Raw genomic sequence first — 20,037 nt, forward strand, 5'->3', positions numbered from 1 at the left:
AACCTAAGCGAATTACAACTTAAGTGTACTAACTTATCTACATACACTTATCTAGATGAAGAAGGGTGAAGGAAGTGGAAAGGGTAATTATAACATAGAAGACCTTAAAGAATGAATAATTAAACATGTCAACAAGAAAAGGGAAATAAAGTATATGGGAGAGGGACACCCTCACTTCCTTCACCCTTCTTCATCTAGATAAGTGTATGTAGGTAAGTTAGTACACTTAAGTTGTAATTCGCTTAGGTTGACCACTCACCACAAGAATATCATGTTTCAAGTTTATTCTGGCCTGACACTTCTTATTTACGACCCACCACTGATATAGGCAGACACAGATCATATATATCTATCCCTTACGACCTTTAAGATCTATGCATCTATATCTATTTATCGCTTTATCTTCTTCTTCTACATTTAGATTTTTCCTCACCACCCTTCGCCAACCCGTCTAAATAGCTTAGATGTATCTTACTTGACTATCCAGATTTTCTCTTATTGTTTCTTAGATTACCCACCCCACCGATTTGACTCCTTTTATGTTTTACTTTATTTTAGTTTTATTTTTGTATGAATATCTGTATTATTTTTTCTTCGTAGTATTTTATATTCCTATTTTATTTTATATTATTATTTCATTTTTGTTATGTTATTTTATAACCACCAACTTAACACTACACATTGAATTGTGGCAAGGTATGGACGGATTCCGGAGTACCGAGAAAATTATGTATAAATATATCAAATTAAGAATTCTACGAGGTATGGTACAATGCAAAATACCAAACGGAACCTCACCTCTTATATCTCATCTTTCTTCCTCCTTTAACGCCTATGTGATATAATTCTTGGGAGAGAATACATACATTTGCGGCTGAAGATAGCTTTATATTGTCAATTATACACTGATGTAACAACTATAAAGCTTGAAACACGTGTACCGCAGAATCCTTTGTGTTTTTGTTTTTGTTTTTATTTTTGTATACATATATATATATATATATATATATATATATATATATATATATATCATTGTAATTATCTTGGACCACGGGCTTGGAAAGCAGCCCTCAAAGACTGGCCAAAGAAAAACTCGGCAATTTCGAAAATTGTCAAAACACTGGCTCCAAGAAAAAGACCCATAGATCCTCCAATATCACCTGAAATAACATAAAAAGGGAAGTTAATTTTTAGAAAATAATTAAATTTTATCTAATTGCTACCAGAAATTATATTGGTGAAATTCCATGTTAATTTATGTTCCAAACACCAACTTAATAGTGGCAAAATTATCCCACAAAGTTCTTCATTATTTTAAAAATTAACCAAATCAAAACTAGTATATTTTAATAGAAATATTGTAACAAAAGAACAGAAATGAATTTATTTCTCAAACGCGTGATAATACTATAAATAGCGTGATCAGGATAAATTATCCATTTATTGCAGAAAAATACGTTACTGGCCATCCATGAGACTCAAACTCACATCTCTGTGATTACGCGTCAAGTGTTTTACCATTAAACTAAACTGCCCAGCAACGAATTCTTCTGCAATTTTAGAACTTATAAATTTAGCTTCATAAGGCACTAACGTTAAATTCAACTTTACGATGGAAAAAAAAAAAAAAACCTTGTAACAAAAAGGTTAAAGTGATCTGAAATAAAGCCGTCTATCATAATTTCTTCTTAATTTATGTTCTAACAACCGATTTAACAATGGCAAAGTTATATTTACTAAATTCTTCGTTATTTTGAAAATTGATTGAAACAAAGACAGAGTATTTTTCAAACTTTTATAACAATGAAGGGGTTAAAAGCTTAAATTTCTTGAAATATTCAAATACAAACTGAAATACTGCAAAATCTATGCATTTAAAGGAAATTTTTCCTCAAGAATTGGAAACTTAAATTATGGGTTCTATAATATATGGTATTCTTTTCTACTCTAGGTACAAGGCCCAAAATTTATTGGGGCGGGGGATTTGTTGATTAGATCGACCCCTGTACACAATTGGTACTTCATTTATCAACCCCGAAAAGATGAAAGGGAAAGTCAACCGTGGCAGAATTTGAAAAATACTCAGCCTTTGTTTCAATCAATTTTCAGAATAATGAAGAATTTAGTAAATATAACTTTGCCATTGACTTAATTCCTTTGTCTGTCCTTGTTTGTCCCCTGTATGTTTAGCCCCTTGTGGGCAATAAAGAAATAAGAAGCGTTAGCACGCCGGGCAAAATGCTTCGCGGTATTTCGTCTGTCTGTACATTCTGAGTTCAAATTGCGCCGAGGTCAACTTTGCCTTTCATCCTTTCAGGATCGATGAATTAAGTACCAGTTGCGTACTGGAGTCGATCTAATCGACTGGCCCCCTCCCTAAAAGTTTCGGGCCTTGTGCCTAGAGTAGAAAAGAATATTTTGTTTTCAGTATAAGGCGGCGAGCTGGCAGAATTGTTAGTACGCCGGGCAAAATGCTTAGCGGCGTTTCGTCCGTCTTTACGTTCTGAGTTCGAATTCCGCCGAGGTTGACTTTGCCTTTCATCTCTTTTGGGGGTCGATAAAATAAGTACCAGTTGAACACTGGGGTTGATATAATCGTCTTACCCACTTACCCGAAATCGTTGGCCTTGTGCCAAAATTTGAAACCAAAATTATAAAATCATTTATATTCATAATAATCTTGACATTTATGAAAAGTATACACCATGTACAGTAATCCCTCGACTCTTGCAGAGGTTTTTGGAACGTAATACTCACGATGGGTTAAAATCCGCAAAGTATAGAAACGATACTGTACTGTATATTCTTATTATTTTTATAATTTGTAAATATTTATTTTATCATAAATGCAAAACAACACCACAGAGGAATCGACGTAAGTTTAAATAATAAACCGCGATAGGTGAACCGCGATATGGAGAGGGATTACTGTAGTGTCGAAACAGAACTAAAGAATTAAATGCCTCCCATCCTTAGGACAGAGGAATGTCGTTTGTAATTTTCAGTAAAGAAAGGAACAACTTACAGAGGAGTGAAAAGAAATAGTAGCCAATTTGGTGCTTGATTTCTTCGTAGCTTAATTCTCGGTAAAAAACAGCTAATTCTAAAATGTTATCCCTGCAACATGAAAAAATGTATATAAGCTATCATTTGCTGAACATCCGCATAAACCAACTTATTCACAGCATATACACACGCATAAAAAAAGTAAAAAGACCCCCTTCGGTCATGAATGACCATGGGATTACCCCTAGAAAGTTCCCCTCCGAGACATAAGTCCAAGCAAGGTTGTTTATGGAAAATCAGCAATCACCCATGCATACCAACCCCATCTCTACGCCACTGATGATATCCAAGAGAAAGGCAAAGGGGCCGATACAGCATGGCACCAGTGACATCGCAACTCATTTCTACAGATGAGTGAACTGGAGCAACGTGAGATAGAGTGTCTTGCTCAAGAACACAACACACAGCCCGGTCGGGGAATCGAACTCACAAACTCATGATTGTGAGCCCGATACTTTAACCACTGAGCCTTACAAACACAGACATATAAATTTATATTGTTAAGTTGTAGCTGCCTTTAATCTCCCACCAGTAAATATTTTTAAACTTGCTTTAAAACGATAACCTTTAACACACAGACACACACACACACTTACATACATACAGTTTTCGTCTACCAAATTCACTCACAAGACATCAATCGGCCTGGGTCTATAGTAGAAAAAAAAGAAAAATAACATTTGCCTAAGGTGCTGCACAGTGGGACTGAACATGAGACCACGTGGTTGTAAAGCAAGTCCCTTAAACACAACCAAGCCTGCACATAAAGAGTGTTATACTATATTGCAAAATCAAGATTTTGGCCTTACCTCATAAATTTGTCCTCTATTTTCAAAGATTCTTCAAAATTATTCATATCGTTAAGAATTTTTTTCAAATCGTGAAATAAAATTCTATCCTTGTTTCCAATGAGATGACGGAAGTCGTACACATTCCGGACGTTCTCGTGAGTTCGCTCTATTTCGGTTATCTTTTCGTCAGGATTTTCCTGAAACTGCGTTATATTAGCAAATTCGTAATATTCAAAGCAATCTTCATCCATGAAAATAGACTTCCAAATGGCAGCGGATGCTTGCGACAATTTTTTCCAGTTATCAAAGAGCAATGTCCCTCGGGATCGAACTTCGCTAAAAAAGGCCTGTAAATTATTCACACCTTCATAAGTTTTCTGTGAACTTAACATGGAAGCTAATTGTCTCTTGGAGATTGTATCATTTAAGTAATCGTTTGCTAACTTAATACCGGCATCCAAGTCTGCGATTATGTTCGCCTGAAGAGAAGAAAGTAAGGAGTTAACGTTGTTTAGATTAAGCATTATATCTTTGGCAACATTTTCGTAATCGTTCCAAAGCATTTCAAAATTTATCTCTTTCTTTTTCACTTCCTCTAAAGACCAATCGACACAGTAATAATAGAATGCGCTTTTAGCGAAGTTGTAGTTCTTGCAGGCCTGACCATATTTGAAAGATATAAAGTCTAACCTACTCGTATTCAATTTACCCGTTTGGTAAGTGTCGTTCGCTAATTCCATGTATTCTCTGAGATATTCCATAATTTCATTGATACGGACTGGAACTAAGCGACTATATTTTTGTGAATAACGAGAATAAGTGAGTGACCTGTTGAAAAGCAGTCGCGGTACTATATGGAGGTTATGCTTCCTGGGAACTTTCATATATCTATATCTAAAAATTGGTGTTCCATTCGTTAAAGAATCGAATAATTGAGTGTAGTTTTTAAGAGCTTTCATATTTTTCTGAAGGTGTTCCTTACAATCCCTATTAATTAAAAAGTAGATCATATCTTTAAGGTTTTTTGTAATAATTTCTGGGTCAACGAGACTTCTAATCTGTTCTTCCATTCGAAAAACGAAACTGATAAAATCGAAGCCCAAATATTTCAGTGTCCTTTCTTCCATAGCTTCCCTTCCACGAACGAAATTTTTCTCGGTCACGTATATCTGGTATTTATTCAGATGCTGTTTTAGCGCCCATTGTTCTTTGGTGGTGTTATACAAATTGTTAATGATTTCAATTTGGCTGTTGATACGATTGAAGAGATCAACATCGAAGAAAGCTTTAATTGGGCGAAAACTGTTTTCAAGGTTGATTAACAAATCCCTCGTTCTGTTGAATACTTTCAGTTGCATGCGGTTGGTGACTTCTCTGGCATGAATGAATTTTTCTTTGACGCCGGTATTCAAGATGCGATTCATGAGAGACTGAACAGCGAACGTCGATGTCGTGGCGTAAGAAACGGTTGGCTCAAACAGTAAAGATTTACATGGAACTGGACAAACGCACGTTTTGCGTACAAGATCCAGCATTTGAGCTACAAAACAAGAAACAAAAATGCATATGTGTGTTTATATATAATAGTAAAAATAATAATAATAATAATGATAATGATAATAATAATAATAATAATAATAATAATAATAATAATAATAATGATAATGATAATAATAATAATAATAATAATAATAATAATAATAATAATAATAATAATAATAATAATGCTAACAATAATAATGATAATGATAATAATAATAATAATAATAATAATAATAATAATAATAATAGTAATAATAATAATGATAATAATAATAACTAAATGCGAAAGAAATAGACAGAGAAAAATCCCACCAATGGCTGAGAAGCTCAGGACTCAAAGCAGCGACTGAAGGATTTTTAATTGCTGCACAAGACCAGAGCCTCCCCACCAGAAATTACCAAAAACACATAATGAAAAGAAATATAACAAGTAACTGTAGAATATGTGGAGATCGACAAGAAACAATAAATCATATTATCTCTGGCTGCCCAGTCCTGGCTAAGAAGGAATATATTCACAGACACGACAGAGCTGGGACCTATATACACTGGAAGCTATGCCAACACTATGGAATAACAACAGAAAAAAGATGGTATAAACACACGCCAGAAAAGGTCACAGAAAACGAGAAAGCAACCATACTCTGGAATATGCCAATACACACAGATAGAGAAATTAAGGCAAATAGACCAGATATAGTTGTCAAAGATCATGAAGAAAAAAAATGCTTTCTAATTGATGTATCAATACCAGCAGATGACAACGTTTCTATAAAAGAAATGGAAAAACTTTCAAAATACAAAGACCTGGAAATAGAGATAACTCGAATGTGGAATCTAAAAACAGAAACAATTCCTATCATAGTAGGTGCCTTGGGTATAATAAAAAAATATTCAGACAAATACATAACAAAAACACCAGGACTTACAAATATATATAACATACAGAAAATTGCACTACTGGGTACTGCACACATTCTACGCAAAACACTTTCAATACAGTAAACATAAGAGCACCACAGCAAACCACAGCACATACCCAAGGCGCACAGAGCTGCGCTCGGTAGTGAAGTGAAAGCACGTTATAAAAATAAAACTACTGAACAATAATAATAATAATAATAATAATAATAATAATAATAATAATAATAATAATAATAATGATAATGATAATAATAATAATAATAATAATAATAATAATAATAATAATAATAATAATAATAATAATATAAGTATTTAGGAGTCAATGAACTAGATAGGATACAACATACACAAATGAAAGAAAAAATAAAGAAAGAGTACTACAGACGAGTTAGATCAATACTAAAAACAGAGCTCAATGCTAAAAACAAGATAATGGGTATCAACACTTTAGCTGTCCCAGTTATAAGCTACAGCTACAACATCCTTAACTGGACACTAAACGAACTATGTAAAATAGACAGGAAAACAAGAAAAATAATGACAGGATATAGGATGCACCACCCAAAATCTGACATAGAAAGGCTATATATACAACGCACAGAAGGTGGCAGGGGTCTTATACAGCTAGAAAACTATTATAAAATAACCACCATAGGACTGCAAAAATACCTACTCCAGAAGCAAGGGAAACTAATACAAATAGCCACAAAACACGAGCAAAACAAAAAACTGTTTTCAGTATTTAAGGAAGCTGACAAATACAAACAAGAAATCAATCTACCTAACAAATACGAAGAAGAAGAAGAAGAAACAACAAAAGCTATAAAACAAATGAAATCCAAACTAAAACTAGAACAGCAACGGACCATGATAAAACGATGGCAAGAAAAGCCCCTACATGGTAAATACTGGGCTAAACTAAATGCGAAAGAAATAGACAGAGAAAAATCCCAGCAATGGCTGAGAAGCTCAGGACTCAAAGCAGAGACTGAAGGATTTTTAATTGCTGCACAAGACCAAAGCCTCCCCACCAGAAATTACCAAAAACACATAATGAAAAGAAATATAACAAGTAACTGTAGAATATGTGGAGATCGACAAGAAACAATAAATCATATTATCTCTGGCTGCCCAGTCCTGGCTAAGAAGGAATATATTCACAGACACGACAGAGCTGGGACCTATATACACTGGAAGCTATGCCAACATTATGGAATAGCAACAGAAAAAAGATGGTATAAACACACGCCAGAAAAGGTCACAGAAAACGAGAAAGCAACCATACTCTGGGATATGCCAATACACACAGATAGAGAAATTAAGGCAAATAGACCAGATATAGTTGTCAAAGATCATGAAGGAAAAAAATGCCTTCTAATTGATGTTTCAATACCAGCAGATGACAACGTTTCTCTAAAAGAAATGGAAAAACTTTCAAAATACAAAGACCTGGAAATAGAGATAACTCGAATGTGGAATCTAAAAACAGAAACAATTCCTATCATAGTAGGTGCCTTAGGTATAATAAAAAAATATTCAGACAAATACATATCAAAAACACCAGGACTTACAAATATATATAACATACAGAAAATTGCACTACTGGGTACTGCACACATTCTACGCAAAACACTTTCAATACAGTAAACATAAGAGAACCACAGCACATACCCAAGGCGCACAGAGCTGCGCTCGGTAGTGAAGTGAAAGCACGTTATAAAAATAAAACTACTGAATAATAATAATAATAATAATAATAATGATAATAATAATGATAATGATAATAATAATAATAATAATAATAATAATAATAATAATAATAATAATAATAATAATAATAATAATAATAATAATAATAAAAAAAAAGTAACAACGAAAAAATATATATATATGTACATGTATATATCTACGAAAAAAATATATATCTGTACATGCAAATATATCTATGTAAGTATATAAATATCAATACATACATACATACATACATACATACATACATACATACATACATACATACATACATAGAAATATGTATGTACATATACTTATTTATTGAAAAGTTATCCTGTACGTAGACATAAAGTAGTTTCACTTTTCTCTCGATTTAACAAGTAAAGGAGTAAAGGAGTATGTAAAACGACTGTATTGCTTCAAAAGTCCACTGGTCTGATGATCGATTTCCTGAAACTCGGAGTAACACGGAGTAACGCCGTTTGTGGCGTTCTCAATTTCCAAAAGCACTACACCGTCACCCCACACACATACACACACACAAACAAACTTCGAAGTCACAGACAACAACAGTCTTATGTAAGAACAATGAATCTGTACTCTAATCCAATAGGTTAATTGTTTTTATTAAAAGTGGGCATTTAAGGCGGGGAGTTGGCAGAATGGTTAGTACGGTGTTTCGTCAGTCTTTCGTTCTGAGTTCAAATTCTGCCGAGGTGAGGTTGACTTAGCCTTTCATCCTTTCGGGTCGATAAAATAAGCACTACTTGAGTACTGGGGTCTTGTGCCTTTAGTAGAAAGGATTATAACTGGACATAAAAGCAAATAAACATACACACACACACACACACACACACACAAACAAACACACACTCATGTATATATATATATATATATACACACACACACACACATATATATATATATATATATATAGTTTTAGGGAAAAGAACCAAGGTCTTGATCTTATGATATTTACTTTGTATTATATTATACTCATTTATTGTGCTTTTACTTATTAATTTTTCTATATGTGACTGTGGATTTTCATCGATGAGTTCATGAACCTTGGTTCTTTTCCTAAAACTATATATTTATATATATTATATTCTGTGAAACTTAATTTAATTTTAATTTCTAATAAATTGATTTTAATTGAGTTTTTACCTGTAATTTTGGATTTTATCCCTAATATTATTATTATATTTCGTATGTGTATTTCGAAATAAATGGAAGTGGAGAGACAAGTTACTGAAGAGATTGCAAGAGTGCAATGAAATAATTTAACAAAAAACTATATAAATTAATAAAGGACTGAACCAGTGCGTGTGTTTATTACCGGCATAATGCCTCTCCCAAGGTTTAATTATTATTATATATACATATATATATATATATATATATATATATATATATCGCAGCTGCATGGCCGAAACGAATAAAAGAATATATATATATGTATGTGTGTGTGTATCTGCGCACGTATGTATTGGACAAGAGGCTATAACATTTCAAGATTAACGGAATCTCTTGGATAATAGGATTAACTATTGAAGAAACATGATGTAGAAATTAAACACATTGGTAATAAGATCGAATAAAAAACATACATAAATTATATGTTTGGATATTTGCTAAATCCATCGTAAACATACTCACCTTTATTCGGTAAATAACAGTCCTGGTGTTGCTTTAGAGTACATACAGGCGGGTAATCTTATGAAATAAAATGAAATAGACAAATAATTATAGATAGCTAATGAGATTTTTTTCAGTTTGGGTGCTAATTTTCAGGAAAAAGTGAAATATCTCTCAAGATCCAGCTTGGAAAACTACATTAATGTACCAAATTTTAAAATTTCAGTAAACTTTGAATTTTCGAAAAATTGGCAGCCAAACTGAAAAGATCCACGTAATGTTACAGAAAATAGCATTGATTACTTATATAAACTGAAAATAAATGGACCCCAGTTGGTTTCGACGACGAGTACTGAGGTTTTCGATCAACTGAGCTATATGCATGCTCATGGAATTTCTGTACAAGGGTGACTGAGTACTCAACAGATATGTGTACCCTTGACATAATCTTCAGACGGAATCTATCCTGTATCTGTCTCCCCAACCTCACTCACGGCGCTTACGTTACCACGAGGGTATGATAAAAGGTAATTGCCAACATGTCAAGCACTGAAGACAAAATCGAGAGCCCTATGATTTTGAAGCGAAGCTTTTTAACCGTTCAGCCATTTCTAAACCTGGGTGAACAGGAGCAATGTGAAATAAAATGTCTTGCTCAAGAACACAACACACAGCTCGTTCTGGGAATCGAACTCTCTACCTCATAATGTGTGGGCTCAATGCTCTGACCACTAAGCCATGTGCGTCTGTATATTTGTATGTATGTTTGTTTGTATGTAAGCTGTTTTTATGATGACTATTGATATTTTACAAAAATTCATGGTGTGGTGTTGGTTTGAATTCATCCTATCCTCGTTGATTCTGTAAATTCGGGTTATGGCTACCAGGTTTTTTTTCTCTCCTTGTTTCTTTCTGTGTTCCTTTCTGTGGAAGAGCGTAGGCTCGAAACGTTAAAGACTTTTTCACTTCCCGAGCGTTATACTAATACATCTGTTTGTTTTCTACACCACCTGTCTTCGTCTTTTGTTTTTTTTGTGAATTCTCCCTATATATATATATATATAGCGATGGCACACAGAGCAAGAGCTACACCTGTTGCTGCAATTGATGGAAATTACACAAGTCTTACAGAATAAATACTTTTAAGATCGGTTACAACTAGCACGTACATACGTACATTCCTTTCAGTAAAGAAATAAAGCCAAAATATGCATACGTGTGTGTGTGTGTGTGTGTGTTATTTCATAAATGAATAGCAAAAGAACTAGGAATTACGTCATCGCAGATGCTTTTTCTATAAATAAGCCTGCACCCTGAGTTGATTGGCAAACAGCTGCAAACAGACGAAAGCGATTAGGAAGTGTAGTTCTTTTTGTCATTCATTTATTAATTGATTTTACTGTATTGAAGGTTCACCGTAAAGTATAAATGTATAGATTGCTAACAACTGGTTGTGAATACTTGTATGGCTAAGTAATATTATAATACATACATACTTACATATATGCGTGTGTTGTGTGTATGTGTCTTCTATATAAAATATATGTATATGAGGATATGTATCTATATATACATCTGTGTGTATGTGTGTGTGTGTGTGTGTGTGTATTTGTGTGAACTCTAAATACATATGTATGTTTGTGACCATATTGGCAAATAGACTAGATGGTAGGAACGTTTATCATTAACAAGATTTTATAGTATCATTTCATACCAAAATGACCACGCCATAAAGTTCCATTTCTCTATTGTTGATGTACTCAATTCTCTCCCACCCGCTTTTTTAAAAACAATATACACACGTTTGTATATGTGTATGTATATATGTATGATCAATAGAGCAACAATAAAAGACTTTCTCTTCGCCGACGATGCGGCACTTGTTGCTCACAGTGAATTAAATCTACAAATAATGATGGACCACCTATCATCATCATGCAAGGCCTTCGGTCTGGTCATCAATGTAAAGAAGACAGTCATCCTCACTCAGGAGGGCGCAGTGAAGGGCCATATCAAGCTTGATGACAAAGAGCTTGAGACAGTTGACTGGACAGGTTCTGCTATCTGGGGTCTACCATTTCCTCTCCTGCTTCACTTGATGACGAGATTAACGTCAGGATAGGGAAGGCAGCAACATCTTTCGGAAGGCTGACAAAACGAGTTTGGAAGAAGAAGAGATTAGACATCAAGACAAAGGTCAGGATTTATGAAGGATGTGTCCTCAGCATACTCCTCTAAGGATCTGAAACATGGACCTTGTACAGCAGACAGGAAAGGTGCCTCGGCATTTTCCATCTCAGATGCCTCCGCAAGATCTTAGGCCTAACATGGCGCGACAAGGTCACCAATGTTGAAGTGCTGGCCCAGGAGAATCTTCAAAGCATGACAGCTATCTTTTGTATGAGAAGACTGAAGTGGCTGGGGCATGTCAGGAGAATGGATGACCATTGAATCTCGAAGCAGCTGCTCTATGGAGAACTGGCCCCAGGGCAAGAGACCAAGAGGAAGACCAAAACTGAGGTATAAGGACACTAGGTGGTCCAAGTGTGAGGTGGATGTCAGCACCTGGGAAGAGAGGGCTGAGGACAGAACAACATGGAGGACTGTGGTGAAGGAAGGAACTGCTTCGCTAGAGAGAGCAGCTACAGAAACAAACAAGTTGAGTAGCGTCAGCGGCGAATGGAAAACAACAGAAATGCAGAGCGCTGAGCCACCCTCTTGGTATGCAAGTACTGTGACAGAAGCTGCACTTCAATCATAGGAAGAATCAGCCATGAAAGAAGCTGCAGAAAAAGGAGCCCCTGATATGTTCGATTAAGTGACCTCTAAGTAAAATTGAACGGCTGCATAGACGAAAAGGGACAATTAATATTATTATATGTATGAATATACGTGAACGAATACATGTATATGTGTTTTTGTGTTTCTCTGTGTGTGTATGTGTATGGTCCTATGTTTTTGTGTCTGTACGTCTCTCTAAATATGTGTTTATGTTTGGATGTGTGTGTGTGTGTGTGTGTGTGTGTGTGTGTTTGTTGGTGTTTGTATCCTTTTTTTTTGCTTGTTTCAGAAGAAAAAGTAAAGGAAATGTATACATGCAAAATGAGATAAAGCAAAAAGTGAAGACTTTCAAACGATGCATACATAAGTATAAATATATAGATATTTATATTAAGAGATCCAACTTACACAGAGTGAAAACGACAGAGAAAAATAAAGGTGGGGAAGAAAGATGTTATAAGTTCAACAGCTGTTTCTGGGGGTTCGGAGATCCATCATAATGTTGGTAGATGTAGTTCATTACAATTTTACGCATGCACATTGTTTGTTTATGATTTAATCGACTACACAGTATGGTAGGGTCAGTTGAGCACCGTCTGTGAGATAAACAGCATTATGATGCAATTCACAGAAATTTGGAAACGACATGCTGTACTGGTTGGCATTCGTGCCGGAAGCTCCAATACGAACATTTCAGAGTGTTTGGGTGTCAATCTGAAGACAGCTTACGTAGCGAGAGGGATAAAAACCAAACAACCAGTTAACATCATGGTGTCTGGAGGGATTTTGGTAAATATATCTGTTAAAATGAGATGGCAGTGCTATTTTTTCATGTTTGCATAATTTAGACGACAGTTTATTCAACTCACCCTGTACACACACACACACACACACACATTTATATATCTCTATTCTTTTAAGTGTTTCAACTATAAAACTGCGGTCAAGTTGGTACATAACCGTTGGGCTGCGGCATACACACTAGCGTAGCTAGGGGGAGGGGCTGTAGGAGCGGTCTGCCCCGGGCGGCACACCACTCTAGCTACGCTAGTGAGCGCGCGCGCACACACACAACACACACACACACACACACACACACACACACACACACACACGCACACATAGTCGATTGTATATCGCTGAAAGATATGCAGTCAGCTGTCAGCTACATGAACCAAAAATGAAGAAGTATATAAATATATAAATCCGGTACTTTCGAACATTAGTACCCCGTGTGGTATTTTTCCCGCACCGAGTTGAGTTTGCCACTAGAAATGAATAGAACCTGTGTATTTGCCCTGTTGTAAAGGACAACCAGCGATAAAACAGTTCTCAAAATGCATTATATGAAATAAGATTAGAATATATATATAAATTAACCTACCATTTTTATGAGGCATGTAAAAAAGCCTGCAGTTGCATCTCTCATTTAGTCTCGTCGTGAAACAGTCAATTTCACAATTCTCTGGGGTGTACATTGAGAAATATTTTAAATCGCGTGTACTGCAAAGCCCTCTTGGTTTCGGAAGGTTGCTCAACTGGAGAAGAGAAAAACATCAAGCAAATAGCTATAAACTAAGTTTCACTGAGAAGGTTTAATAATACCAAAACATGTGCAGATTTGTCTCTCTGCTTGCCAGACATCAGAATCAGTGACTCCCTAGTACATGCTTACATTTTAAAATTAAATTTAGTTAATTTAAATTTCGGATATGTGTTCACTTACCTTTATTTAGCAGAATTAATCACTAAATATATTGTAATTTTTTCTCTTCCTTACAAGTGTAATTTAATTTATCGTACTCTCCGGTGTTGAGGAAGTTCCAATCTCGAAACGCAACTAAATTTCAAGTTAACAAAGTAAAATAAACGCATCCATTCATCCATCTCCTCCGCCCGCTACCTGGCAGGATCGTGAAGGCAGCTTCATCCTTCGTGAAACTTCCGGATAGTTGGAGCTTTTAGCAAAACTTGATACAATATCTGCGCGGCATGTGTTCAGTGAAAACGAAAACCCGACGAGCGAACACTAGACGTCTGTACACAACCGGGAACTGATGCCCTCAGACTCCTCCTCCATAGAATCCAATCAGAAATAACCGTCATTAGACTTTCTAGCTGGATTCTCAAGCGTAACCAACTGCGACTATGAATATTATCCAACCATCCCGTTCTTGGTCTACCCCTAGGTCTCCTGCCAGATCGCTCGGCTTGAAGAATCTGTCTTTCGATTATTTTCTGCGACATTCTAATTAAGTGTCCGCAGAACCGGAACTATGATCTCTCAATTCGGAGAAGTAGCGGTTCGACCTGGAGAGAGTCCGTGATCGAGCTATGCACCCGGTCAAGAAATGTTATTGTAGAAATTCTTTTGGATGAACCCTACTTCGACCGCCTGCATTTGCGATCATACTCTTTCGGTCAGTACCCAGCATTCGTGACAACATGGCGCTACTTGGCTCTTCGGAAGATAACGCCCAGTATGCACTGTGTTTGCTGTCGAATGCTGCAAGGCAGGAATGAGAATTAGTATTGCGAAGACTTAGAAATTGGTCCTCTCAAGAAAGTCGCCCCAGTGCACTCTGCACGTTGGAGGAACATCAATGCGACAAATGAAGAAATTAAATATAAGAAAATTGCAACAAAGTTGCGTGGTAGTAGTGTCAGACGTGGCATGCAGACCATCATAGAACTTGTTCGACATGCAAATGCCTAGAATCGAGTTGTTTGACTTACAGAAATTATTTTCAAACCCACAAACGCATGCGCTCCGGTCGGGGTTGCCAAACCAAGTTCGTGGACTTTGGGAAACTCGTCTTCGTTGTGCATCAATATTTTGATACCTGCAGCATTGTTAGGTCCCGGCATATATTCATATTGCTCAACATTCAAGATTAGACGTAAACCGTTTTCAGCTCCTGGAATTAAAGAATTCGCAATGCAAGTAAAAAATGAAAATAAATAAATAATATAACCGAACGACTACCGTATTCACCGGCGGATAAGGCGCACTTTATTTTATATTTAAATGTACTAAAAAAATCCGTGCTACATCTAATGCGGCCGTATAAAGAACGGGAGACCGAGTGCCATCGACTAAGGAGTCGAATGTGTATAATTCTGCAAGGGTACAATGATTATTACTGAAAATAATACATTGATTTCGAATTTTGGCAAAACGCCAGCAATTTGGGGAGAGTGGCTAAGTCGATTAGATCGACTCCACACACACTCCTCCACAGGTACTTATTTTATCGTAGAACGTAGCGGCAGACGAAATACCACTAAGCATTTCGCCCGGTGTGCTAACGTTTCTTATTTCTTCATTGCCCACAAGGGTCTAAACATAGAGGGGACAAACAAGGACAGACAAAGGGATTAAGTCGATTACATCGACCCCAGTGTGTAACTGGTACTTATTTTATCGACCCCGAAAGGATGAAAGGCAATGTCGACCTCGGCGGAATTTGAACTCAGAACGTAACGGCAGGCGAAATATCGCTAAGCATCTCGCCCAGTGTGCTAACGTTTCTTATTTCTTTATTGCCCATAAGGGGCTAAATATAGAGGGGACAAACAAGGACAGACAAAGGGATTAAGCATTTCGCCCGGCGTACTAACGTTTCTGCCAACTCGCCGCCTACTGAAAATAAAATATTTTTTTCTACTCTAGGCACACAAAGCCCACAAATTTTGGGGAGGTGGGGACCAGTCGATGAGATCGACGCCAGTACGCAATTGGTACTTAATTTATCGACCCTGAAAGAACAAGTCGACCTCTGCGGAATTCGAACTCAGAACGTTCTGAGTTCGAATACCGCTATGCATTTCGCCCGGCGTGCTAACGTTTCTGCCAGCTCGCCGCCCAGTGGAAATAAACTATTGTAAACAAACCAAATAATCACAGCGAGCACAGACTTCAGAAAAAGTACTCGATGGTAACGACAGCGGTCGTGCTGATGGTGTTGTTGTTGTTGTTGTTGTTGGTGGTGGTGGTGGGAGTAGTGGTTGTATTGGTGTTGTTTTCTGGTTTTGTTATTGACGATGATGGTAAGGGGAGTGGTGTGGGTGGCAGTGGTGGTGGTTCATATAATCATTGATATTGACGATGGTAGTGGTGGTGATGGTGGTGGTAATAGCGGTGGTGGTGACGGTAATAGGCGATGATGGTGGTGGCGGTGGTGGTGGTGAAAGATGTGTTGTTAATTTTGTTTTTGTTGTTGTTGTTGTTGTTGTTGTTGGTGGTGGTGGTGGTGGTAGTGGCGGTGGTGGTAATGGCGGGGCTGTTGTTGCTGGTGGTCGTCGCACTTGTTATAATTATGAAATATTTATTCGAGTTACTAATATTACACACACACACACACACACACACACACACACACACACACACACACACACACACACACACCTTTTGAATTTAATGATAACTGTCGGATTATGAGTGTTGAGAACTTTAAATTGCATAAACTTTATATTACACAGAGGATATTGAAGCTGAAACGAATTTTCGACTGCCCGCGGTAGGTTCCAGTTGTTATTAAAAAACTGTATCAACACTGCCGTGTATAAAACCTGGTAACATTCTTCTTAAACTGGTTAATTACTATGTACTAAAAAGGCGAAGTATTTATCCCTCCATCCATCCATCCATACCTACCTACCTACATAGCGACACACATACATACATGCATGTATGAATACATATGTATATATGTATATATGCATGCATACATATGTACAAACGTACTGACGTCCATACATACATGCATTCATACATACATACATACATACATACATGCATACGTATTATGTATATTTACATATAAATATTTCGGGGGGAATATTCCAATTTTGTTTATTTTGGCATTAAATCCATTATCATTACCTGCCTGTGTCTGCAACTGATAAAGACGCCGGTGTAACATTCAATTGCTTTGTGGATGACCTGAAGGTCTAGGCTAAAAAAATTGTTTACAATACCAGAAAGAAAAAAAAAAAGCAGCTGGAGTTAATTTCATTTTTACCTGACACAGGAATGGAACTTTGCCAAAAGAAATGTTCATATTTGATTGTCGAAGCGAAAAGTCAGTCACTGAAACCCCAAATCTGTGCATCAACAGTCTCTGTATTTATTTTGTTTCACACAAAGTATGCTACAAATGTTTAGGCATTGATGAAAACATATTTAAAAGTGATGTAAATAAAGATAGACAGACCCGAGAATATTGCACAAGATTTGGAAAAGTTTGACAGTCAGAACTCGCCTCTTACAAAAAGACAGCATCCCAAAATACGTACGCCATACTAGTACTGATTCTAGCACTTGGAATATGTGATTGAACTGAAGAAGAAATGAATCTACTCCATAGACGTTAAACCTGCAGGATCTTGAGAGCATCTGGAAACTTCCACAGAAACAGTGATATCGACAGTCTCTACCTAAGGGGAGATAATGGAGGTAAAAGCTTTAGGTCAGTGCGGACGGCCTTCAGATATCGTATAGTCTCTCCCAGACAGTACCTGCGAAACAAAAGCAGGTGAAATAAAAACATAACCTTATTGCTACAACGTGAAGAGGACATCATATGTGTCAGCAATGAGCTCTCCAGGAAGAATTCTCTTCCTGGTGATCTTCTATTGAATCCCAAAGCAGGTGGACTAACACACCTCGAAGAAGACTTGGATGTGAAATGCTCAACATACCAAAAAGAGATCATGCATGGGTGTGTTTCTCGAAGACTGGACGCTAGCACTAATACTGGTTTGGCACAAGGCCAGCAAATTCGAGGAAGCGGTGTAAGTCAATTGCATCAACTCCAGTGTTCAAAGGATACTTAATTTATCGACCACGAAAGGATGAAAGGCAAATTCGACCACGGCGGAATTTGAACTCAGAATGTAAAGACGGACGAAATGCTGCTGAACATTTCGCCCGGCATGCTAACGATTCTGCCAGCTCACCGCCTTATAAGATGACACTGATATTGGCATAAAGTGCAGCCTTTCTTGAACTTGTAACCAATATATGGCATCATACAATAAAGCATATATTTTTGGTGGTCCCAAACAACGAAATCTGGCCGGTTGAGTTTTAACTTATTGGCTGTTTTAATTTTAAAGTTCCACTAATATTCTTGTGACCCATCAGTCTCAATATAGTCAACTTGGTCTGTTGGTATTTTCCTTTTTCGAATTCTGTTCCAGACTCTTCTTACCACCACATCCTGCCACATGGGAAAGATGATATTTTCTTGAAGTTGGCAACGATGTGTTTGATGTCTTCAATTTTAGTTTTGCATAGCTTACTTTTGTTCCCTGCCAATGTTCAATGTTTTCTGCCCTGTATGTTGTAGGTACATGGTGTGGATCTCTTCTTGAATTGCGTTGAGGTAGCTTTCGGAGTTGGATGTCATAAACGTCCCGTTACTCCATGCCAATTTTTAAATATAATTTTATGTATGCCATTATTCAGTTTTATTTCAAGATTTCTTGCCAATAGAGAAAGAACCGGTTTCTAACCTAGATTCAAGGCTCCTTCATTGGAATTTCAACATCAACCACGTTTTTGTTTGTTTGTATGTATGTATGTATGTATGTATGTATGTATGTATGTATGTATGATCTTCTCTTCCCCTCTTTAATTTGGAGTAAATTTTGAGTGACCACCAACTTGGTAGTGAGGTTGGGAAGGGAAGCATCTTCTTTTCATTGTTATCTTGTAAATCTTAAGAAAGTCTTGCAGATTTTTATAGTTCCAGATATGACAATCATTTGTAGCGTATGAATTAAGGATTTATGTATGGTCTTCCCTTTCTCATTAATTTTCTTTTCTTCTCTTTCTTTTTATGCATGTTCTCTTTCTCTTTATTTCTCTTTCTCTTTAATTTCATGTATGCATGTATGTTGATTACAATTGGAACTGTAATCAACAGTGAATATTGGAAATGTATTATATGTGACCGTGTTCTGTTGTCAAAATCAGGATACGGCAATCATATAAAATCCATGAAAATCGAAATGCTCAGGTAGGCAATAATCTTGAACACCGACCGCTTCTTACGACTTGTGTCATATGTCACAAAACTTGTAAGACAATATCTGGACTTAAAAGACATATGCTAGTTCACAAAACCATTCTTTCAGAATCAGATTCCCAAAAGCAAAGATATAGAAGAAACTTGAATAATATCGATCACTTATGTTTTGAACCCTGGTCTTAAAAGTCATCTGAGGACCCATCAACGGAGGGATTGTGCTGTGTGATGGGGTGTGGTGTGTATGTTGTTGGGACGGCTATCATCTGTCAAAATGAAGCAATCATCATATCACGACGTATGCATGTATGTGTGTGTGTGTCATTAATTAGTATTATTCCAAGATTTCTTGCCAATAGAGAAAGAACCGGTTTTTAACCTAGATCCAAGGCTCCTTCATTGGGATTTCAACATCAACAAGGTATTTTTGTATGTGTGTGTGTGTGTGTGTGTGTGTGTGTTAGTCTGTGTGAATGTATGTATGTACATATGTATGCATGTATGTACATATGTATGCATGCATAATGCAT

The 20,037-nt window shown here is 36.5% G+C and overlaps 1 protein-coding gene across 2 annotated transcripts in view; it reads right to left on the reverse strand.

The window, feature by feature from the left end:
- Nucleotides 1-330: 330 nt before the first annotated feature.
- Nucleotides 331-20,037, reverse strand: part of LOC106871152 (uncharacterized) — a 91,145-nt gene continuing 71,438 nt past the window's right edge. The window contains exons 5-10 of one of the 2 annotated variants that reach the window (XM_089342986.1): nt 15,210-15,391; nt 13,858-14,011; nt 9,714-9,770; nt 3,876-5,397; nt 3,026-3,117; nt 331-1,160 (exon numbers count right to left, since the gene is read on the reverse strand). In XM_089342986.1, coding sequence (XP_089199112.1) covers nt 1,039-1,160; nt 3,026-3,117; nt 3,876-5,397; nt 9,714-9,770; nt 13,858-14,011; nt 15,210-15,391 — 2,129 coding nt within the window. In that variant the 3' untranslated portion in view covers nt 331-1,038. The remainder of the gene's footprint in view (nt 1,161-3,025; nt 3,118-3,875; nt 5,398-9,713; nt 9,771-13,857; nt 14,012-15,209; nt 15,392-20,037) is intronic. The other variant, XM_089342987.1, reaches the window with a different exon arrangement.

This window comes from Octopus bimaculoides, chromosome 26 (genome assembly GCF_046866305.1).
Source record: "Octopus bimaculoides isolate indiv1 chromosome 26, ASM4686630v1, whole genome shotgun sequence".
NCBI classification, from domain to species: Eukaryota; Metazoa; Mollusca; class Cephalopoda; order Octopoda; family Octopodidae; genus Octopus; species Octopus bimaculoides.